The following is a 21,899-nucleotide window of genomic DNA, read 5'->3' as shown; positions in this document are numbered from 1 at the left end:
TTTGATCTTCACAAAACTTTCCTAAAAAGTGATTTTTTTTTTATTGGGGGTGGGTGCTAGGCTTGTAACAACACTGCTCAAAAAAACCTGGGTTGGACTTTGGCCTCAGATGTGTATTGTAGGGTCCTAGGAAAGTCACTGAATAGCTCCGTGCTATTCATCTGTCAAATAAAGGCATTGCACTTAATGACCACTAACCTCTATTCCAGTTCTGAATCTGTGTACCTATTTAAGATGCTTCCAAGAAAGCTAACTCTACTCCTGCTGTCCAGAAACTTCATTTTAGAAAGCAGTCTAACCATCTTGCCAGACCAAACAACTGTTAACATTTCTTCTCCTGCCCCTACTTCACTATACTTGAAATGATGGTCTTTTCACTAGACCTCCAGAGTCCATGCCCTGACCCCTATTCCTGGGCAAGTTAATCCACTCAGTTTTGGAATTCCAACCCTGAATGGTCTTCAGTGGAACCATAGCTAACCATCCCTGCACAAAATTATACATTACATCCCATCGATGTGCCATCTTGCCATCAGCCCTGCCAGCCTCCCCACTACTTGCCAACTTTTGCTCTGGGCACAGGAATAACAACTAGTATAATTACTTCTAGAAAGGCATATCAATTGACTGCCCTGTGGAGCAATTCCCTATCTCTCTGACTCCCTAGATTAGAATTCCATTCTCTGGCTACCACTCCCTTACATAAATTGTCTCTCTCTACTGGAATGGAAGCTCCTAGTGAGAAGGTAGTTTATCATTTTTTATTTTTTTATACCTAGTGCTTGGCACGTTATAAACACTCAACAAGTGCTTTTGCCTGCTTTCTCTTCCTCTTTCTTTTTCTCCCTCCTTCCCTTCCTTCTTTCCTTTCTTCCTCTTTCCTTCCCTCCCTCTCTTTCTTCCACCTTTCCTCCCTCCCTAAATGCTCACTGGCTTTTCCAAGGACATGCAGTCGTATGTGGCAAATTCTAAACTTGAACTCAGGCCACCCTGGTTTAAAATATCTCCCTCTGTCCAATGCAACATGCTACCTCTGTCAAAGCATGAAAGTTAGCTATTATTGTCTCCATTTTATAGATGAGAAAAGCAAATCTCAGGCCCAATCACATCTGGAGTTGTCTTGGTATAGAAAAGTATTTTTAAAGAAGTTTCTAAATATAAAAATAATTTAAATTGAGAATGTATGTTTAAAATTATTTTAGATATTGGTTGTTGAAGAAAACTAAAGCTTGTTTTAGTTAACTATATAAATTAAAAACCACTTAAGCTAGTGGCAACATGAGATAGTACCTGAAAGCTAGCCTTGCCACCAGGAGCAGATGGGTTCAAGTGCCATCTCTGACATAGACTGACTTTGTGACCATGAGCAAATCAATAAATATGTCTGTGCTCTAGACAACTTTCTGGGACCAATTTGCAGAGAAGCTGCTGACAGGCTTTGCCGGAGGGAATTTCCTCACTGACAAGCTCCTTATGCAATTCAAAAATCATTGTTTCATAATTATCCCTGTAAATTCACTAGTGTCATGGTTCTTGTATTTCTTGGCATCTTTCCATAATTCTTAGTGAAGTACTTGTACGTAGTAGGTGCTAAATAAATAGCTACTGATTTGGATAAAAACTAAACATTCATTTTGTTAGAAAATATAATGTACTATATGAACATATATGCATATATGTTATGTATTATATATGTGAATATACATGAATACACACACATCTAGAACTAGATCTAGGGAACTTTCAATTCATTTCTCATCTACCATGACAACAAATATACCCCCTTTCTGTTCCATGCCCTCCACTCTCCCTACTGCCTGCTTTCTAATTCTGAAATTATAATCAAATCAAATTTTATCATTGTTCCTTAAAAATGTGTGTCAGTTTACTCCTCTGTGATTTCACTCACCATCCTTTGCATCTTTCAAAACCAAAATATTCCACCCTGGTCAGCATTCCCCTTTTGTGTCTTCCCCTAATAGATTGGAAAGGCAGCCAAGTGGTGCAGTGGGCTTGGAATCAAGATGGTTCATCTACCCGAGTTCAAATCTGGCCTCAGACACTCACTAGCTGTGTGACTCTGGGCAAATCACTTAATCTTGGTCGCCTCAGTTTCCTCATTTGTAAAATGATCTGAAGAAGGAAATGACAAACCACTCCAGTATCTCTGCCAACAAAATCCTACATAGGGTCCTGAAGAGTCAGACACAACTGAAATGACTAAACAACAAAAGCATTAGATTGTAAACTCCTTCAGGGCAAGTCCTGGCTCCTTTCTTTGTATTTGCATCCCAAACATGTAATGAAGTGCTTGGAACATGGCTTGTGCTTAGTAAGTGATTTTTCATCCATTCCATATTCTTGATATGATACCTCATCTTGGTGAGGGTATGAACCTTGTGAAGATGGAAAGCGTTTGTGTCTATGCTAAAATGTTGACTTGAATTTGTCTTCTCTAAGGACCAATATAGCCTGGCAATGGGGTGGTGGCTTTTTTTTTCCTTTTGGTCACGATAACTGACTGAAACAACCTTTTCATTAAGCCTTGGAGAGGCTGTGAGATATATCAGTGGAAGAAAGATTTACAAGCATAATATTATAAATCCTTGAAATGTTAAAAGTGTTGACATACATCTTTCTGAGCACAGAGTCAACCAAAGAAGAGTATAAACTCATTAAGGGTGGGAGAAGTCTGAATTTTATTTCTTTGTATCTATCGACACCATCTGGCTCTTTTAACATGACATCCTCCAAACAAGTATGGAGGAACAGTGTGGCGCCAGGAAAAGAACGCTAGTTTGGAGTCAGAATCCTAGTTTCCGTCCTAGCTCTTCCACTTAACCTATCCATCTTTGTGACCTTGGCCCTATCTCTTGACTCCTCTGGGCCTCCATTTCTTTCTCCCTACTTCGGAGTCCATTATCCAGTGACACTAGCCTCCTTTCTTGTCATTGCTTGTCTTTTTTCCCAGATGTGTGAATTTTCAAAGACTGTCCCCACACCTTCAATGTTCTCCTTCCTCATCTCCAGCTCATAGCTTTTTTGGCTTTCTTCTCAGCTAAACTCCCATCTTCTATGGGAAGTCCTTCTCAGTCCGCTTTAATCATGGTGCCTTCCCCCTGAGGTTAGCTTTAATTTATCCTATTTTTGTTTGCTCAAACACATCTGTGTGACATCTCCCTCTCTAGACTATGAGCTCCCTGATAGCAGGGGCTGCTTTTGTTTGTTTATTTTGCTTCATTCTGTCTTGTTTGCCTTTATTCGTATCCTTGTCATAAGTGCTGCCTGGCACATAAGCAGCATTTAATAAATGCATGATGATTAATGGACTCTTAAAAATGAAGCTGGACAAAATGATTTCTTGGCTTCCATCTACAAATCTTATGATCTTGTATAGAATTCACCATGAAGTTGAAGCTGGTTTACTTACTAATGACTTCACAAGTGCATGCTTTAATTAGCTTTTGTAAATAAGAGAATCAACTTGTTATTTAGTTTTCTAATTAACTATGATCTTAATCTGGAAAAAACAAGTTAAATCAGCAATGGTTTAATAAACTTACTACATTACCTTTGGCAAAGAAATTCATGCTTTAATTAGAGACTGGGCTAGATTATTCTTCATGTCTCAACCAATGTTACCATGTTATAATTGTATGACTTGACCAGAGTCACAGGGTCAGTAAGTAACACCCTGGCATTTTCAAATGAATTCTCCAGTGTACCACACTGTCCCTAAGCATTCTCAGGAATGTATAGTTGTTTTTCTTTTCCTAGTGTTGCATTTGAGATTTTAATGAAAGGATAAACTGAGGCAGATAAGATGATATTAATTAGCAGGGACATGCTACCTGTCAATAAACGGGTCAATGGCGTGCCTCCATTTATGCCAAAAACCCTGAGCAAGAAGACATTCCCCCCCCCTTATATAAAGTTTGGGGAGTATGGAACAAAGAACACAACAAGGTAGATAGCATCATGAGATTAAAGACAATATAATTAGTTACAAAGCTGAGGTGTGGGGAACAACATGATTGTTGGAAATGTGGTCATGGGGGCTAGCAATGACCCCCCTTTCTTTTCTCGTGAGACCAAGAAGTGCTTATTGTTTGAGTCCAAGTATGACATAGCAGCCCAGACTTTTGGACAACAAACCAGATTTCCTTGAAGGATAGCTTGGTAGAATAAAAAGATCAGGCCAAATCTCCCTTTCTTTTTCACACATTGCCCAAAATTACCGACATTCTTTGAGGCAAGAGGAACTGAGTTTTGAAACAACCCATTATAAGCCAATTGAACTCGGAATTAAGTTCAGAGACAAAAAAAAAACATGACTTAAGTAGTTATAGGGCAAAATCAATTAACTATAAATAGGATCAATAAGAAAATGATACAAGATCAATCTTAATCTTCTCACTAGAGAACATTAAGCAGTCAATTAATGGTACCCTTCATAGTATCTGATTTCTTCACAGTATCTGATTTGAACTTTCTTCCCAAAAGAGAAGAAACAAATTTGTCTGCTATCTCCAAGCTATTAACGTAAGGAACAACCTATCCAGTGTTAAGCTTTATTATCTCTAAAACAGGTAAATCTAATAGAAATAGGATGGATTAGAAGTTGAGCGACATAAATTCTGGAATTAGCTCTTCCACTAACTTGCTAGATGATGTTTATTTGTTTTAATGTGTTATTGATATTTCTTTTTTTGGTATCACAGTCATTTTACAGTATACTTTTGAATATAATCCTCTTTTGTAACAAATCCTATTAACTTATATAGCAGCCATAGTTTATGTCAGAATGCTATCTGTAGCATCAGAAGACTCGAGTTCAAATCTTACCTCTGACACTATCTTTGTGACCTTGAACAATTCACTTAAACTCCCTGAGATTCAGTTTCATTGTCTGTATAATAAAGGGGTTGGATTATGGGGTGTCTGATGTTGCTTCCAACACTAAACCAATGAACTATGAATGATCAGCATCTCAAGTCCCTTCATCTTCTTTATGAGAGAAGAGAAGAGTATCATTATTCGTCTTCAGGAACCAATAATGTTCCTTGCATTTAATCTGGGTTTAGGCTATGTGTCACTGGGCAAGTCACAACCTCCTTGTTTTTCAGTATGCCACCTATAATATTTCTTCAAATTTACTGTGATATTTTTTTCTGAATGTCTGTTTGAATAACATATTTTTGTTTGTTGTTCATTCATTACGGTCACGTCTGACTCTTTGTGACCCCATTTGGGGTTTTCTTGGCAAAGATAATGGAGTGGTTTGCCATTTCCTTCTCCAGCTAATTTTACAGGAGAGGAAACTAAGGCAAACAGGGTTAAGTGACATGCCCAGGGTCACATAGGTAGTAAATGTCTGAGACTAGAGTTTGAACTCATAAAGGTGAGTCTTCCTGCCTGTAGATCTGGCATTCTATGCACTTCATCACCTGGCTTTTTACAGGATGGCAATTTGAAACATCCTTCAAAAAATCCCTATTTGTAATTCTCTGTAATAGTTTAACACAAAATAATTGATGTTGGGCATTCCTACATTTACTTCTACAGAGCAATACTTCTGTGGATAACCTACTAATCATATGTAATGAAAAGGCCCACAAGTAGTCTACAATAGTCTTAAAATATAACTCTCTACTGGAGGGGTGTGTGTGTGTGTGTGTGTGTGTGTGTGTGTGTGTGTGTGTGTGTGTGTGTGTGTGTGTGTATTGGGTGAGAAAGGAGAAATCCTATAATGTTATAAATAAAAAAGCTTATTTCTACATTTCAAAATGTGAAGGAGTTGAGTTTTGATATAGCCTTCCGCTTTCAACAGAGGGATTGATGGAAAGTGGAAGATGGATGCTGAAAGATATTAACTTGAGAAAAATAGAAAAACTAAAAAGGTGATGATAGTAGAGTTGACTGAATGCAATGTCCTGGACTGTCATGGAAAGTGCACTGAAACATTAATTTAACTTTTTATCAAGATGTTAGCCCCAACTTTTATTTTCTGAAATAACTGACCTATCAAAAGGAAATTTATTTTCACCTTTGTCTTTTGTATCTGTTATTTGTAGCTGAAGCTGTTATAGATGGGAGATGGAAGGAACCACAATAATACTTGTCTTATCTTTAAAAGAATATTCTTTATTGGTTTTATTTGGAAACTCCTGCTACCTTTTGGTTACTCAGAAGCTGATTCTCCAAGCCCTGACTTATCATGCCCCCCCCATTTCCTCTCTACCTTTGGAGCAGTTTTCTGTTAATTAACACTTCTAGGAAGCTAGTGAGAGGAAACAGAGGGGAAGGCAGGTGAAAATGAAATCAGTCCACTTTGCTGCTTGTTTTCACTTCAGAGTAAGGGCTTCATGGGGGGGGTGGGGAAGATTGAAACTATTGGTTGAAATTAATTTCTGGATGATCTTGATATTGTTTCTCTGTTCTTTTCCTTACCTTTAAGGCTAGAGCATTTATTGGTTATCACATACTTGAAGAGTGCCCTGACCCCTTGTGTCTCATGTTATTTAAATTGTGTTGTACTTGACACCATTAAGAAGCATATAGTGTCATAGATCCCTGACTGTTTCATCTACTTTGTGATCCTTGATTCTTCCTTAATCTAGAGCTTCCCAGAATTCTCTGAAATCATTCTGCTTCTGCCTTTGGTTCTGAGCCTTCCCTTTGACCTGTCTCCCATCCCTGGTTCCATGTTAATCAATATCAAGCTACCATTACCTTAGGAATAGTCACCTTAACCTGTTTATTTTTTTGGCTAGACAATGGGTTAAGTGACTTGCCGAGAGTCACACAGCTGGTCAGTTTCTAAGGCTAGATTTTAATTTGGGTCCTCCTGACCCCAGACCCAGTACTCTATCCATTGAGCGAACTAGCTAGTGGAAAGAACACTGCACATGGATTTAGGAACTCTGACTTTTAATGCTGTTTCTAGAACTTATTAACTATGTAACCATGGGCAAGTCACTTAACTTTCCAATCTCAATTTCCTCATCTCTAAAATGAAAATAATAATACTTCTAGTATTTGCCCCCAGAATTTTATGAAGAAAAATTATATGCTATATTATAATTATATAACTGACTGGCAAGGTTTAGGATAAAGAGTATTGATGATAGCTGGAAGATCTGGGTTCAAATTCCTTTTATGGTACTGTATCCCAGTTGAATTGTCATAGGAAGATTCTGAAGATCACCTGGCAGGATTTGTTACCAGACACCGAGGTCCTTTTTTCAAACTAAAATGCCAAACATCCAAACTCTTATCATAGAGAGTGCAACTGCGATGGGCTGACCGCATTGTTCGAATACCAAATGTACACTTGCCTAAAAGACTATTTTATGGAGAACTAACACAGGGCAAGTGCTGGCATGGGGGGCAGAAGAAGCAATACAAGAACACTCTCGAGGTTTCCCTTGAGAACTTTGGAATTGATTGTGTGACATGGAAACACAGGCATAGGACTGACCGTCCAGCATGGCATGCCCTCATCAGAGAAGGTGCTAAACTCTCTGAGCAAAGCAGAATTGAAGTAGCTCAAAAGAAACATAAAATGCACAAATTTAGAGAATTCACGACAAATGTTCACACGGATTTTTTGTGCCTGACCTGTGATAGAACATTCCAAGCTTATATTGGTCTGATCAGTCACAGTCAGACACATTGTAACATGATTCTAACATAATGATGTCATTTTGGTCCTCTCCCAGGACAAAGGACAACAGCCATAACCATCTATATGATCTTGGGCAAGTCATATGACCTCCATAGATTTTAATTTTATCCAAAGTAAAATGAGAGGGTTGGACTAGATAATCCCTAAGATTCCTTCTAGCCCCAAATTCTTTGGTCCTGTGATGTATGTTTGTCATCTCCATCATTATAGTTATCGTCCTCTGAATTATACATTAATTTGCTGATAATAGTGGTGATGATAGAGCTGGAGCCTCAGCTGTGACTTCATGTGTATAGGAAACCGCCAGGTGAAGAAATTCCCTTTAAAAATGCAAGTGAGCAGCTTTGCTGCCCCTTGTAGACTTGGAGAACAGGGAAAGGGGAGGTGATTGCTCTGGGTCACTAAGCCTCTGTGTGTCAGAGCTGTACTTTAAATGACATCTTCCTCACTCTATAGGGGGTGGGGAACCTATAGCCTTGACTCCACATGTGGCCCTCTAGGTCCTCAAGTATGGCCCTTTGACTAAATCCAAACTTCACAGAACAAATCCATTAATAAAGGGATGTTTTGCTTATAGCTGCAGAACTTGTTAGCATAAGAATATGGATTGGTCATAGGACAAAGGGTTAGGAATGTGCGCACTTTATGAGCTCACAATGTCAAAGAAAAGTGAGGACAGCCTCCAGACATATTGGGTGGGCTTAGAGAGAATATAGTTGAATCACACAGGATGGGCAAGTATAGATGGATTGTCATCAACATCATTACAGGAAATGTCCAAACTAATGAGAGTGCAGATCTCTTTGAGTGTCACTTGTGCTCTTCTTTTGTACAGAAAAATTAATGAGGGCAGCTGGGTGGCACAGTGAATAGAGCACTGGCCCTGGAGTCAGGGGACCTGAGTTCAAATCTGGCTTCAGACATTTGACAGTTACTAGCTTTGAGACCCTGAGCAAGTCACTTAAACTTGATTACCTTACAAAAAAATAATCAAAATTAAATAAAATAATGGAAATACCTTCCCCTCACATGTTCCCATCATGCATCTCTTCATTGCCCTTTGAGTCACCCATAATTCTGATTTCTTAATGTAACTATTTCTAGTTAAAAGCATAAATTTCATGGTAGCACAATGAATGATGGCAGCACAAAGGCACATATTTGTCAGCTGGTGGTATTATCAGATTTCAAAATATTTCACATTTAGACAGTGTCCCAAATTAGGTTACTACACTGATTTCTCTATTCTTCTGATAGTAACAAATGGTTTGTTTTTTATGGAATAACTAATGCTTAAAATACTGCATTAATAATCAAGTTAGTTCATCTTAATTGTTACACCTAATATACCCCATCCTATTTCAACTTATTTCCACAATGTTTGTGATTATATTACTATGATTTAAATTTTCACTGAAGAGCAGATGATACAGAAAGTAGCATTATGACCGCAAAAACTTAACAGCATTCATTTAGATAGCAAATGAGTTTGTATGTTCAATATAAATCTTGAAAATATAGGCTTCGTCCTCAGTATTATTCTTGCTAACATTGTACCAGTTTAGAGATGAAGAACTGATTGCTTCCTTCAACTTCATCAGAATCTAGATTTAGAATTAGATGGAACATTCAAGGTCATATAATCTAGTGCACTTATTTTACAGATGTGAAAACTGAAGGTCAGATGTTAGAGGATTTCCCCCACACTTATGTTTGTTGGTTCTGTTTTTATTTTTAAGTAGAAACACTAGTATTGGAACTCAGGTCTTTCAATTCTAAATCTAGTGGTCTTTTCCCTGCACCATGCTGCTACCCAGTGCCAAAAATTTAAATCCATGAAAAGTGACCTGAAATTTTAAAAGATTCTTCAGGTATTTCTCATTTAGAGAAGCATTTGAAAGTAAGTCTAGAAGGGACAATCCTAATGCCATCCAAACAATGGGTATTACATTAGCAGTTAAAGATACAGTTTTAGCCCAAGTGTTTATTATTATCTCTTCAAAAAAATGATTTCTATCAAATTTCTGTAAGGTTTGATTATGTTAGCCTTATATGCTCTAAGAGCAGGTGTGATAATTTGTCTTTGCTTATGCATTCACCGTCCTTATCCATTTTGTTCAATGAAGAAAGGGGAAAAAAAAAAGTCAGGGGGAAAAACAGATCCTGGAAGTAATCATGGATGCTGTAGTGTTTAAGAACGTTATCTTTTTTTATTTAGAAAAATATGTATATTAATTGACTTGGATCTTGAGTTTTTCATAGGAAGTATATATGTAAGCCCTAGGAATAAAATGAATTAACAGTATTGTCTGCTAGGAAGACCTTTAAAGGTATAATAGGAATGAACTGAACGTTAAATTTCTGGGTATACATTAGTGTTTTCCAGATTTTATCAATTTTTTTGAGCCAATCCTTTTGTTATTTGCAACTTTATACTCTGTTTCCCTCACTCCTTCAAAGATTACCTGATTCTGTTTCACAGATCGTTGCCTTGCGGGAACAAAATGCTCACATTCAAAGGAAAATGGCATCTGGAGAAGGGTCCACAGAGTCAGAACACATGGAGGGGATGGAGCCTGGCCAGAAAATCCATGAAAAGGTTAGGTGTTCCTTACTTGTTCTTACATTGGATGCATTTCCTGCCATAGCATTTGCTATAAACATTAGCTATGAAAAGTGCTCATTGCATACTTCATGGCTTCTTCTAACCAAAACCTCATGATACTTCTTTCTTTTCTTCTGTACTTAAATATAAAGATATCATGCAAATGAATTTAATTTTATTTGCATACATTAAGGGAAAACTTTAGTCATTTATTTACTTTCATGAAACTAAGAAAGAATAGCAGTTGAACTTGAAATTGGAAGGAAAAAATAAGCAAGAATATTTTTCATTAAAAAAGTGTTTGCCCATCAATTGGGGAATGGCTGAACAAGTTGTGGCATATGAATGTAATGGAATACTTTTGTGCTATAAGAAATGATAGGTAGGCAGAATTCAGAAAAACCTGGAGAGTGTTTATTATGTATCTACCATGTATTGAAGGCAGCACGGCATAGTGAAAACTAAAAATAAATTAACTAATTTTTAAAGAAGAGAAAGAAAAGGAAAAATCAAACATGATAAAGAGCATTTATTTGGATAACAATGAACATAATGAGAAATAGAAGGGAAATGGTTGTGGGAATACACTGCATTGCACCTGGACAGAAAGAAGACAGAGATGATGATTTGGGAACCAAAACAAACTTGATTAAATTCTGGACCTGATTCTAAGCATCAGCCAAGAATTGATAACTTAAGAAGAAATCATCAGAACCTAGGTGCACATGACCACTTCCATTTTAGAATGTGTTGACAAAGGAGAGAAAAAACTTTGTGTACTGTCATGTGCTCTAAGTTGGCAAAAAGAAATTTCAAAAAATGTCAGAGAAAAGAAAGTACGATGTAGTTTCTTTTGTATGTATTATAATAGTTTATGGCTAACTTGGCCAAAGATGAATGAGAAGCACCCAAGAATAAAGTTCTGAAGATGGAAACAGAAATAGTTTCAGTGAGGATATAAAAAGGGGGGGGCATTTTCAGAAGAGATTAATATGGATACACAAGGATCTCATCAATCAATTTAAATTTTGAAAAGATGAGTATAAAAGACAATAGCTGGGACATTAGAAGATGAATTCAAAATAACAGAGCAGTACTGAAAGAATAGAATCAAGATATAAAATATAGAATGAACTGAGGTTGATAATAAATTTCAGGGGCATTGAAAAAAAGGCCTTTTTAGTTTTATTAGGGGAAGCTAAAAATATCAATTAAGTTAAGAATACTAAATCAGCTGGATAGAATGATATTAATAGAGCATAGAGAGAAAAACAGAATTACTTAACTTTTTATTTTATACCCATTATCTCTGTTAAAAAGGAGGAATTTTTGTTTTTATTTTAATTTTTTAAATTAAAAAGCATTTATTTTCTCTGCCTTCCACCATCTACAAACTGAGAAATTGAAACAATACCCTTGTCACAAATATGCATAGTCAAACAAACCAAAGTCTCACAATGGGCTTGTCCAAATTTTACGACTCATTCTACATCTCAAGTTCATCCTTTCTGGCAGGAGGTAAGTAGCATTCTCAACATATGCCCTAAGGAATCATTATTTGTCTTTGAATTGATCAGACTTTTTAGGTCTTTCAAATTTATTTATGCAATGTTGTTATCATACAAAGCATTCTTCAGAAGAAAACACTCTGCATCAGTTCATGCAAGTCTTCCCAGGTTTCTTTGTTCTATAAAAATAAATGATGAAAGGGGATGATCTTTGGATTGGGAAGAATAGAACAAAAAAAGAAGATTAATGGGGGGTTGAAATCCAAGAAAAGTGTGGTGATGATCAGAGTGCTTCTATAACTGTTCTCAGTAAACTGAGGTATGAAGACCCAGAACATCTGTATCTTGAGATCCTTAAAGAATTGTTTTATGTGACTGGTGAAACACCATCAGTGATCTTTCAAATATTGTGGAAAATATAAGACGTATTTCTGGAAATAAAAGCTACTGCTTTTTAAAAAAAAAGTTTTAAATTAAAAATACTAAATAAAAAATTTAAATGATGGAGAGTTTCTCTAGAGTTGTAAATCCTCTGAAAAAGGCATTGATATAGTTAGACCTTAGAAATGTAGAAATGGAAGAAGGAATACCAGAGTAAAGTGAGAGTCAGTCTGTCAAGTAGCATTTATTAAGCATCTATTATGTGTCAGGCACAAAGAACAGCAGCATTAGAATACTAAAATCTTAGTCAAAGCAATTAGGATGGAAAACATAATGGGTCAAGACAATCTGGATGGGTGAGGGAGAAGATGATTAAAAAAAGTGCCATATTCAGGGAAGTATACAAGACAATTACAAAAATGTATTAGAAGTAGGACTAAGTACAGATCAATAGAATTTACACATTGCAGGAGCCTTGGGAAAGTGTCCATGCTGTTAGAATTAGTCCAGTGGGTCTGGAAAACCATTTGGAATTATGTGTAAAAAAATAAGTCACTAAGGTGTTTATGCTGATTGAGTCATCAACAATGGATTTATATCCCCAAAGAGGTTAGTAAAAGAAATATAGTTCCCATGTTTAGAAGACTAGCAGCAGAAGCAAAATTTGCAATAACGTAAAAAATGTTGTCCTTAAGTTGACAAATGGCTGCAAAAATTGTGATATATGAATGTAAGGGAATATTATAGTGGTGAATGATGAACATGAAAATTTCAGAGAAAAATGGGATGACTTCTAGGAATTGATGAAGCATGAAGAAAGCAGGATTAAAAGAACAATAAACACCTTGACTACAGTTGCCTAAGGGAAGGTCAGTGTTAAATGAAAATGGAATTTAGACAAAGTACCATGACCAAGTTTGGTTCCAGATGACTAATCACATTCCTTTTGTAAAACACACTCCCTTCCTCTTGCAAAGTGGTAAACTATGAGTAGAATGATTTCATGTACTATGAATCCCACCTATTCTATTGTGTGGTTTGTTTTAATGGTTTCTTTTGGGGAGGAAAGGAGAGGTACTCTGTGGGCCAGAGGAGAAATTGTCTATTGAATAATGGTTGTTGTCTCAAGAAAACAACCATCAGTTTAAAAGTGAAAGAAAATTATTAATAGTTGAAAAACATTGTTTTAATTGCAGTAAGTTTTATTTAATTGGAAGTAAGTTTACTTAATTTAATGGAACTAAGTTTTGTTCAATTGTGGACAGTTTTTAGCCTTCTCATTATTTTGCAGAAACAATTAAAAGTAGTAATAGCCATGACATATATCCATTTTGGCAGAAGGATTTTATGAGAATTTTGGCTTAGAATACTAATATTGTTTGTGAATTGAAAAGGCAGTTATTCATTTTACTTTCAGTAAATAAAATGTGATACTTTGATACAGGTAGTATGGGATACAAAGGGGGGGAAAGGATGTGGTTTATTTGAGCCTTTGGAGTTTTGTGAGACTGTTGAGGAAGTCACTGAGTTTCCATGGGCCCCAGGGTTGGGTAACTTCCTAGATTAATAATAATACTTACTAATGAGGTCTTCATTGGTGTTTCTGTGCTGTTGAGGACTGTAAGTGATGTCAGTGTTTGTTAACCTTCATATTCTAGAGCAAAGTTTTTGTCACCCTTCCCAAGTTATGGACATATTTGATTTTTGCTATCGATACTTCCATGGTCTCTGTAGCTAAAGATTGACACATATTTGTTTCACCTATCAAAATTCATTTAATTAAATTATGGAGTACTACACAATTTCACTGGAGATCATCAGAAATATTCTTTTAGGAATTTGGGATAGAAATACCCATCTTTTTCAAGTCTTCATTTCTTCTTTTCTCTAATTTCTTTCTATAGACTTTTCTTTAGTCTTAATAGAGGGTGAACATAGAAACAAATGTCCCAGAAAGTATACAATTTTAACTCCTCGAAATGATCCGTCAAGAAGAGACCATAGGAAATATTTTAATTTCTTTGATCCAACAACAGTCACTTTGCTCCACGGTTGTCTTTTAAAACCTAAGTGGGAATTCAGCATCAGGCATGAAGACAATGAATAGGACAGTCAAGGGAGGAGCAAGAAGATGTTTCTGAGTCTGTCTGCCCCCTCCCAATTCCTGCAAATAAAGGTTAGTGTGTAGGAGGGTGTTGGCATTTGTGAGCACATTGAAAAGTGACTCTTAGAAAAACTGTTGTTCGATATTATGGAATTGTTAAGAAAGTGAGTTTGAATGCCCTAATCACGAGCATTAGCCTTTGGTTAAGGCAGTGAAGTCACTTAAATTATACAGTGTGGCAGGATTATTTGCTAGTAGGGGATATTTTGTGTCAGTGGCTTGAGAACTCTGGTTATAAAAATAATCTCATGAGAACACACTTTGAAATAGTGAGTGATTTTCTCTATACAAAACAAAATATGATTAATACCAAAATGAGGGAGGAGGTAAATACCTCATAACATAAGAAGGAAATCTTTCAAATGTCTTAAATTATGTATGTGTGTATATATATATATATGTGTATATATGTGTATATATGCATATATACATATACATATATGTGTATGTGTGTGTGTGTACATATGCATATCTTAACCTGTCATCGTGAACTTATGGTTAAAATACTTTGGTAATTATATTTCAACAAAATTGGTCTTCTTTGAAATCCTATGTATTTTATTTTATGTACTTTAGAAATATTGTTTTATAATATGTAAATATATATAATTTCTGTTATATATAAACATAAATTTCTATTATATAAATATATAATTTCTGTTATATAAATTTATAATTTTATTATATATGATGTTTAATTTTCATTATATATGTAAATATTTGCATTTTAGAAATATCATTCTGAGAAGGGGTTCACCAGACAAATCAAACTTTCATCACTCATAAAGGGGTCTAGTAGCAAACATATATGTATGTGTGTGTCTATCTGTCTGTCTGTCTGTGTGTGTGTATGGTTTGGGGCCCCTGTTCTAGAAGAATGTGTAAAAGTTTGTGTACTTGAAAGAATTATTTTTACCACTGCAGAAATATGAATACATTTCTGTAAAAATACAGATAATGTACTAAGACAGATTTTCTTTAATTCAATGTGCTTAGCTGCCCTTCTGTCTTATAGTCTTCCTGATTCTCCTAGAAAGCTGTGATTGATGATTACTCATTTTTTTCCTTTTTTTAATGGTTTTTTATTGATACCTTTTGTCTGTTTACATCATCAAAACTCTCCCTTGTCTTTCTTCTTCATGCCTCAGAGAAGTCACCCTATTACACAAAATTTTTAAAGGCAAAAAAGAGAAAGAGAGAGAGAGAAAACCATTAAAATTGAATGATACATCAAAAAAAGTCAGAAAACATATACAATATGCTATAATTGTGTACCTCCTACCTTGTTAAAGTGGAGTGTGGATATCTTCTTATATCTCTTCTTTGGAGTCATGCTTGTTCTTTGTAATTTTGCCACATCTACTTTTAAATTTTTTTTGTGGTTCATTTTGTTTACATTGCTGTAATCATTGTGTAGATTTTTTTCTCTATTTTCTTGACTTTGTATCAGTTCACATAGATCTTTCCACACTTCTCTGTATTCATCCTATTTATCTTTTCTTACAGTGCAGTAATATTCTATTACATTCATGTGTCCCAGTTTGCGTAGTCATTCCCCATTTGATGGGTACCTACTTTGTTACCAAATCTTTGCTATCACAAAATGTGCTACTAATAATATTTTTGATGCATACAAGGATGTCTTATCAATGGTCTCCTTGGCCTATAAGCCCTGCAGAGGAATCCACATCAAAGCATGACAACTCATTTTTCTATAATACTTGAAGGTATAATAATAATAATACTAGTGACCCTTTATATAATGTTACTGTATGTCAGGTACTATGCTAAGCACTTTACAATCAGTATCTCACTTTATCCTCAGAGGAACCCTGAGATGTAGGTGCTATTATTATCCTCATTTTACAGATGAAGAGACTGAGGCAATCGGCAGTTAAGTGACTTGCCCAGAATCACACATCTAGTAAATATCTGAGGCTGGGTTTGAACTCAGATCCTCCTAACTCCAGGCCCAGTGTTGTATCCACCTAGCTCCCTCATGTGTACCTAAAGAATCCTAGCTACTAAAAGTACCTAAAATGCTATTCTCATGTAGATACTGCGAAATGGAGAGTGCAAGTGTTTTTTATCCCCATTTTACAGGTTGAGAAAACTAAAGTTCAGTGTAGAAAACTGGGTTCCCTAACCCCAGTCACACAGTTAATTGATATCACAGCTCTCTCGTCTGATCATCTAGCTTTCTTTCTGCTGTAGCCTGATACCTCCATGTCATCCCTGCCTTTCTGCCTCCTGTGGCCTAAGCAGGGTGGAACTCAGAATGGCATTTATGGAGGGTAGGGTGAGCCAGAATCACCAAAGAATCAGATTGTACATCCGGCCTTATCAGCTGAGATCTCTGACCCTTTCTTCAATGGTCTTTCAATGATTTTTGTCACCATGTTCAAACCACTTCTCTAGATTTTCTATGTCCTGCTACTTGTGGAGTTTAGAGATAAATATGCCAGTCTTGGGCACAAGATAAGCAAATGATTATCCAGCACTTCACCTTACAAAGGGTCTCTAAATACTTCCTGTGTAATAGGAAGGGTCTCTAAATCTTCACACAGGTTGGGGGCCTGAATATGTGTTGATCTGACCCTTGGTATTTATCTCAAGTACAGCCCTTATGTGGGCTGAATCAAATAACATTAGGACATCCTGTTTGAAGTCTTACACAGATTCAGAAAACCAACTTCTCAACAGTGTTATGCAGGATACATGCTTGAATCTGAATCATCAGCGTGTGATATGGACATCCAGAAATGGTTATATATTCATGGACTACATTGAGAGTTCTTTCTTTCAGGTGACTGTCCTACTATACTATGCTACAGACCACATTGGGGAAAATCTGCCCAATTCTCCACCTACTTTTCAAGAGTCATTATGACTTATACACACACACACACACACACACACACACACACACACACACACACACATCTCTTCTCCCCAGCACTATGTGGTCCAGTGACACTGACCTCTTTGCTGTTCCTCACACAACCGCTGTTCCTCCATGTCCCAACACCGAGCAGTTTCACTGACTGTCCTCCATGCTTGGAATGTTCTTGCTCCTTAGTTCTATCAGTGGGCTTCCTTCAAGTCCTAGCTAAAATCCTATCTTCTAAAAGAAGCCTTTCCCAGATACCCTTTTCATAATCTTTCTTTCAATTATTTCCAATCTACCCTTTATGTGGCTTGTTTGTATGTAGTTGTTTGCCTGATGCCTCCCCCAGTAGACTGTGAGTTCCTTGAGGGCAGGGGCTGACTTTTACTTTTCTTTGTATCCTTTGGACCTAATCAGTGCCTGACACATGAAGCCACAATAGTCACAATGATAAGCTGAAGAGTGTCCAAAGGAGGGCAATCAGCATGGTGAACGGCCTGGGTTCATGTTGTATGAGGATAGGTTGAAGTTGGGAGTGTTTAGCCTGTAAAAGGGATGCCTCAGGGAAACCTGGTAACTACTCAAGTATTTCATGGGCTACTATGTGGAGGAAGGATTAGACATGTACTGTTTGGTCCCAGATGGCTGAACAAAGAGTGCTTGGGAGAAGTCACAAAGAGGCAAATTTAGGCTTGATGTTAGGAAGAACTGTCTAAAAGTGGAATGTGCTTTCTCAGGAAGTAATGAGTTCTCCCTAGATGGATGTATTCAAGTAGAGAATAGAAGACCATTTGTCAGGTATTTTTTTGTGGGCCTTCTCTTTCAGATATGGGTGGACCTCCAGGGTTACTGAGATCTTTTCCAACACTAAATTCTGTATGTGGTTGTGTATCATTGTTTTATTATGCTTGAATCATTTAGCCATATAGGCTAATTTTCATTTTATCATTTCTGGTTCATTCTAATTGATTCCATTTTATTTGTTAATTTTTTTATTATTTGATAATACATAGCCATTTCCTTCCCAAGAAAATTTGACTTTTTTTTCCTGTTTAAGTAGACTGTCTTGTAAATTGGAAATAATTGAAAGAAGGATTGTAACAATCAAATTCAGGAACTTGCTAAAATCCTACCTTATAAAAGAAGCCTTTCCCAGGTACCCTTTGTAATCATCCTTGATTGAAAGTTCAAGAACTTTGGTCTTCGCCAAAGAATAAAAACAGACAAAAATAATTTATTCATCATGTGCTAAGCACGGTGATAAAGAGCTAAAAATACAGAAGAAAAGACAGTCTCTGCCCTCAAGAGGCTTCTGTTCTAATAGTGAAAACAGCAATATAACAAGTATATATAACATGTATCATATATAATATGTAATTATATATGCTATATAACATAACATGAGTAAATTATATATAGATACATGTATAGATAACATATATAACATATACTGTGTTATAACATATAACATATAGATAACATGTATATAATATAAAAGTAAACATAATGTATTACATAATTGTATGTAATAGTTAATCATATATAATTTTTGTATAATATATAACATATAGATATATATTATATATAACATGAAATTATATATAGCATATATAGTATATATTATATAACAAAATACCAAAGCTATTCTAACTCAAATTCTACATGGTAATACAGCATTCATTCTGTGTAAAAGCTGCAAACTCATCTGGAGCAAAGGAGGGCATCAGAAGTATTCAGAGACTCCCAAATTCCCACTCCACTCCTCACTTGCTGTGTGAGTCTCACAAGCAAGCACTCTGGACCCATTCCCTCATTTGTAAAATTAGGTCTTTGGATGAAATGAGCCCTAAAGTTTCCATCTGGTTCTAAATCTTGTGGCATAATAATAATTGATATTAAATTGCTCTTTAAAATTTTGCAAAGAACTTCATATATACATCACCTCATTTGAACCTCACGAAAGCTATGTGAATTAGGTACTTTAGGTCTGCTTATCTCTATATTTACACACAAGGATACTGAGTTTCACACAGCTTTGGTGATTTTATTGTGATGATACCGCTAGTGGGGAGTCACTGTGGTGTAGTTAAAAAGCTACTAGAAAGTCAGAATGGCTATGCTTTTGGAGAAAGACTGCTGAAAACCAGTAGTTATTCAGTTGTTTTCAGTTGTGTCTAACTCTTCGTGAAAACAGTATGCTCCAGTCTTCGTTCAGACTACATAGTTCTTCCTCTGGATGTGGATAGCATTTCTGTCGTGAATCTTTTGAAACTTTCTTGGATCATTGCATTGCTGAGAAGACCTAAGTCTGTGATGGTGGATCATCGCATAATGTTGCTGTTACAGTGTACAATGAAGAATCAAGTCTTGAACCCAGGTTTTCCTGATGCAGAGACTCTCTAGCCGCTATACCAACTAGTCTTTCTTCTCACATCATGAGATAATAGATGTGGACCTAAAAAGGGTCCTGTCAAGTCATTAAACCTCATGTAATAGCTGAGAAACCTTAGACCTAGTCTTCAGTGTCTAGTTTTCAACAACCAAAGTGAACTCATAATGATTCCTATTTCCCTTTCTGAGTGATTAAAACCTGTCCATCTAATAAGCTCTCCCAGAATTCTGCCAAGGATCATTATTAACTTTAGTGGTTTATAGTCCGGCTCCATTTTCTTTTTTCTTGTTGAAAACTGGGGCAGCGTTTGTCAGTCCCCAGACCTCCAGAACCTACTGCAAGATGTCTCATTCCTCATTGGCAGCACCTGAGCAATCACAGCTAAAAGTTCTTCAGTATCTTCAGATATAATTTGCCTCATCCAAACAAACTGAAAGAATTTAGAGCAGCTGACCATGCCCTAGTTCCTCGTTTGCCTTGGGCTCTTATTCATTCCTTCCTTCTTTTTTATGCTTTCTATTCCGAGATCAATCTCTTTGATGGAAAAAGCAATTAAGGTAAACTCCAGCTTGTTAACTCCAACCACTAGTACCAAAGCTGCAGAGCAGAATTGCTATAAGAAGAAAGGAACTGAAATGGGTTAAAAAGGGATTGCATGATAGATAGTAGTTCTGCTTATAGATTATAAATTTAGGGAACAAAGGGCAATTTAACAGGGGAAAAGTATTAGGAATTTGCAGCACTGCTATAAAAAAAGATTACTAAGGACAAATTAGCAACTACTATTTCATAATTGTTTTTTTTCAAAATTATAATGAAAATGGTCCATACATATGTCCATGTTGTTCAGCTGTTCAGTAAAGTCCAACTCTTCATGACCCCATAGACACATCCACTGTATGCCTAATGAAAATCTGAGAAGGGACCAGACAGATATTCTCATATGGGAGGGTGCTGATAGGGCTTTCAACCTGAGTTTAGCACATGGATAGCAAGATTTTTAATCACATCTATAATTTCACTTGTGTAGGAAGCTTAACTTCCTTGTTCAGCTCTCTCTGTAGATAGGTTTATAGGGTTGTCTCAAGCTCTCAGAGGTTAAGTGACTTGCCCAGGTGAGGTGACACCTGAATCCTGCTCTTCCTAACTCTGAGCCTGATCTCTATACACTACAGCATTTATAGTTAGCAAGAATAATTAGCTAAAGTAGATCACTACAAGGTGGTGTTCCCCCCTTCATAAAGCTGCAATCTAGGTTGGTGTCATTCTGGGTTCTATCCTGCTATATTGTCCTAGCATCTCTAGCCTTGCCACTCTATCTCTCCCAACAGGGGACACAGAATATCTCCCCACAAAAAATGGAGTTTGTCTTAAAAAGATGATTTTAGGGCATTGTTCAGAGTGTAGACATTGCTAATTATAGGTCTGGTTTCTAGTCAATCAGGGAACAAGTTATTCCTGACTCTCCCTCTACTTCAGTTGCTTTTGGGGGGTGGTAGTATATATGTGCATATTTTCCTCCCAAAATAGAATGTCTTGAGGACTGGGGTTGCTTAATTATTGTCCTTGTATCCCAGTGCCTAGAGCATAGTAGCCATGCATTTAAGATTTTTAAGTTTATCTTTAATGTTATTATATTTTTAAGATTATTCTGTAATCAACCTGTGTTTCCTTCAGGCAAATGGGCACCTGTTTTGTGCTTATGGTCTTAAAGAGTTGCCAGTGAGGAAATTGAAAGTGTAAGTGACTTGCCAAAGGGCCTAAACTATTATGTATCAGATTCAGGATTCATGACTTTTCATGACTGATCTTTATTAAGATTAGGCTTTTGAAAATAGGTGGTTCTAAGACAATCAGCTTATACAACCTGCATAATTTTTATCTTCATTTTAACTGCTTCACGTTAAGGTACATGCCCTCCCATCTTCCATTAATAAATGAATGAGTAGAAGTCATTTATTCAAAACCTGCTATGTGCCAAATACTTTACTAGGCACTGCTAAATACAAAAGCTATATCTTCCCTGCCATCAAGAAGCTCAAATTCTAATGGAGAAAGTACATGGGATTATAGATTTCTAGCTGGAATTGATCTTAGAGGTCAGCAAGTACAGTCCTCTCATTATACAGATGAGGAAAGTATAGCTCTGTGAGGTGGTTAGGGTATCCCTCTCCCTCTCCCTCCCTCCCTCCCTCCCTCTCTCTCTCTCTCTCTCTCTCTCTCTCTCTCTCTTTTTCTCTCACCCACCCTCTCACCCCACAAACACACACACACA

General features: G+C 36.5%; 1 protein-coding gene across 19 annotated transcripts in view; it reads left to right on the top strand.

Annotated features, from left to right (window-relative positions):
- The window catches only part of PPFIA2 (PPFI scaffold protein A2), a 670,503-nt gene that overhangs the window by 495,241 nt on the left and 153,363 nt on the right, over positions 1–21,899 (top strand). For all 19 annotated transcript variants that reach the window (XM_078146464.1, XM_078146473.1, XM_078146471.1 and 16 more), the window contains one exon: positions 10,170–10,286. In XM_078146464.1, coding sequence (XP_078002590.1) covers positions 10,170–10,286 — 117 coding nt within the window. The remainder of the gene's footprint in view (positions 1–10,169; positions 10,287–21,899) is intronic.

Source organism: Phascolarctos cinereus, unplaced genomic scaffold, assembly GCF_003287225.1.
Source record: "Phascolarctos cinereus isolate Bilbo 61053 unplaced genomic scaffold, phaCin_HiC Scaffold_1;HRSCAF=81, whole genome shotgun sequence".
NCBI lineage: Eukaryota > Metazoa > Chordata > Mammalia > Diprotodontia > Phascolarctidae > Phascolarctos > Phascolarctos cinereus.
This window is presented reverse-complemented; position numbering and strand designations above follow the sequence as displayed.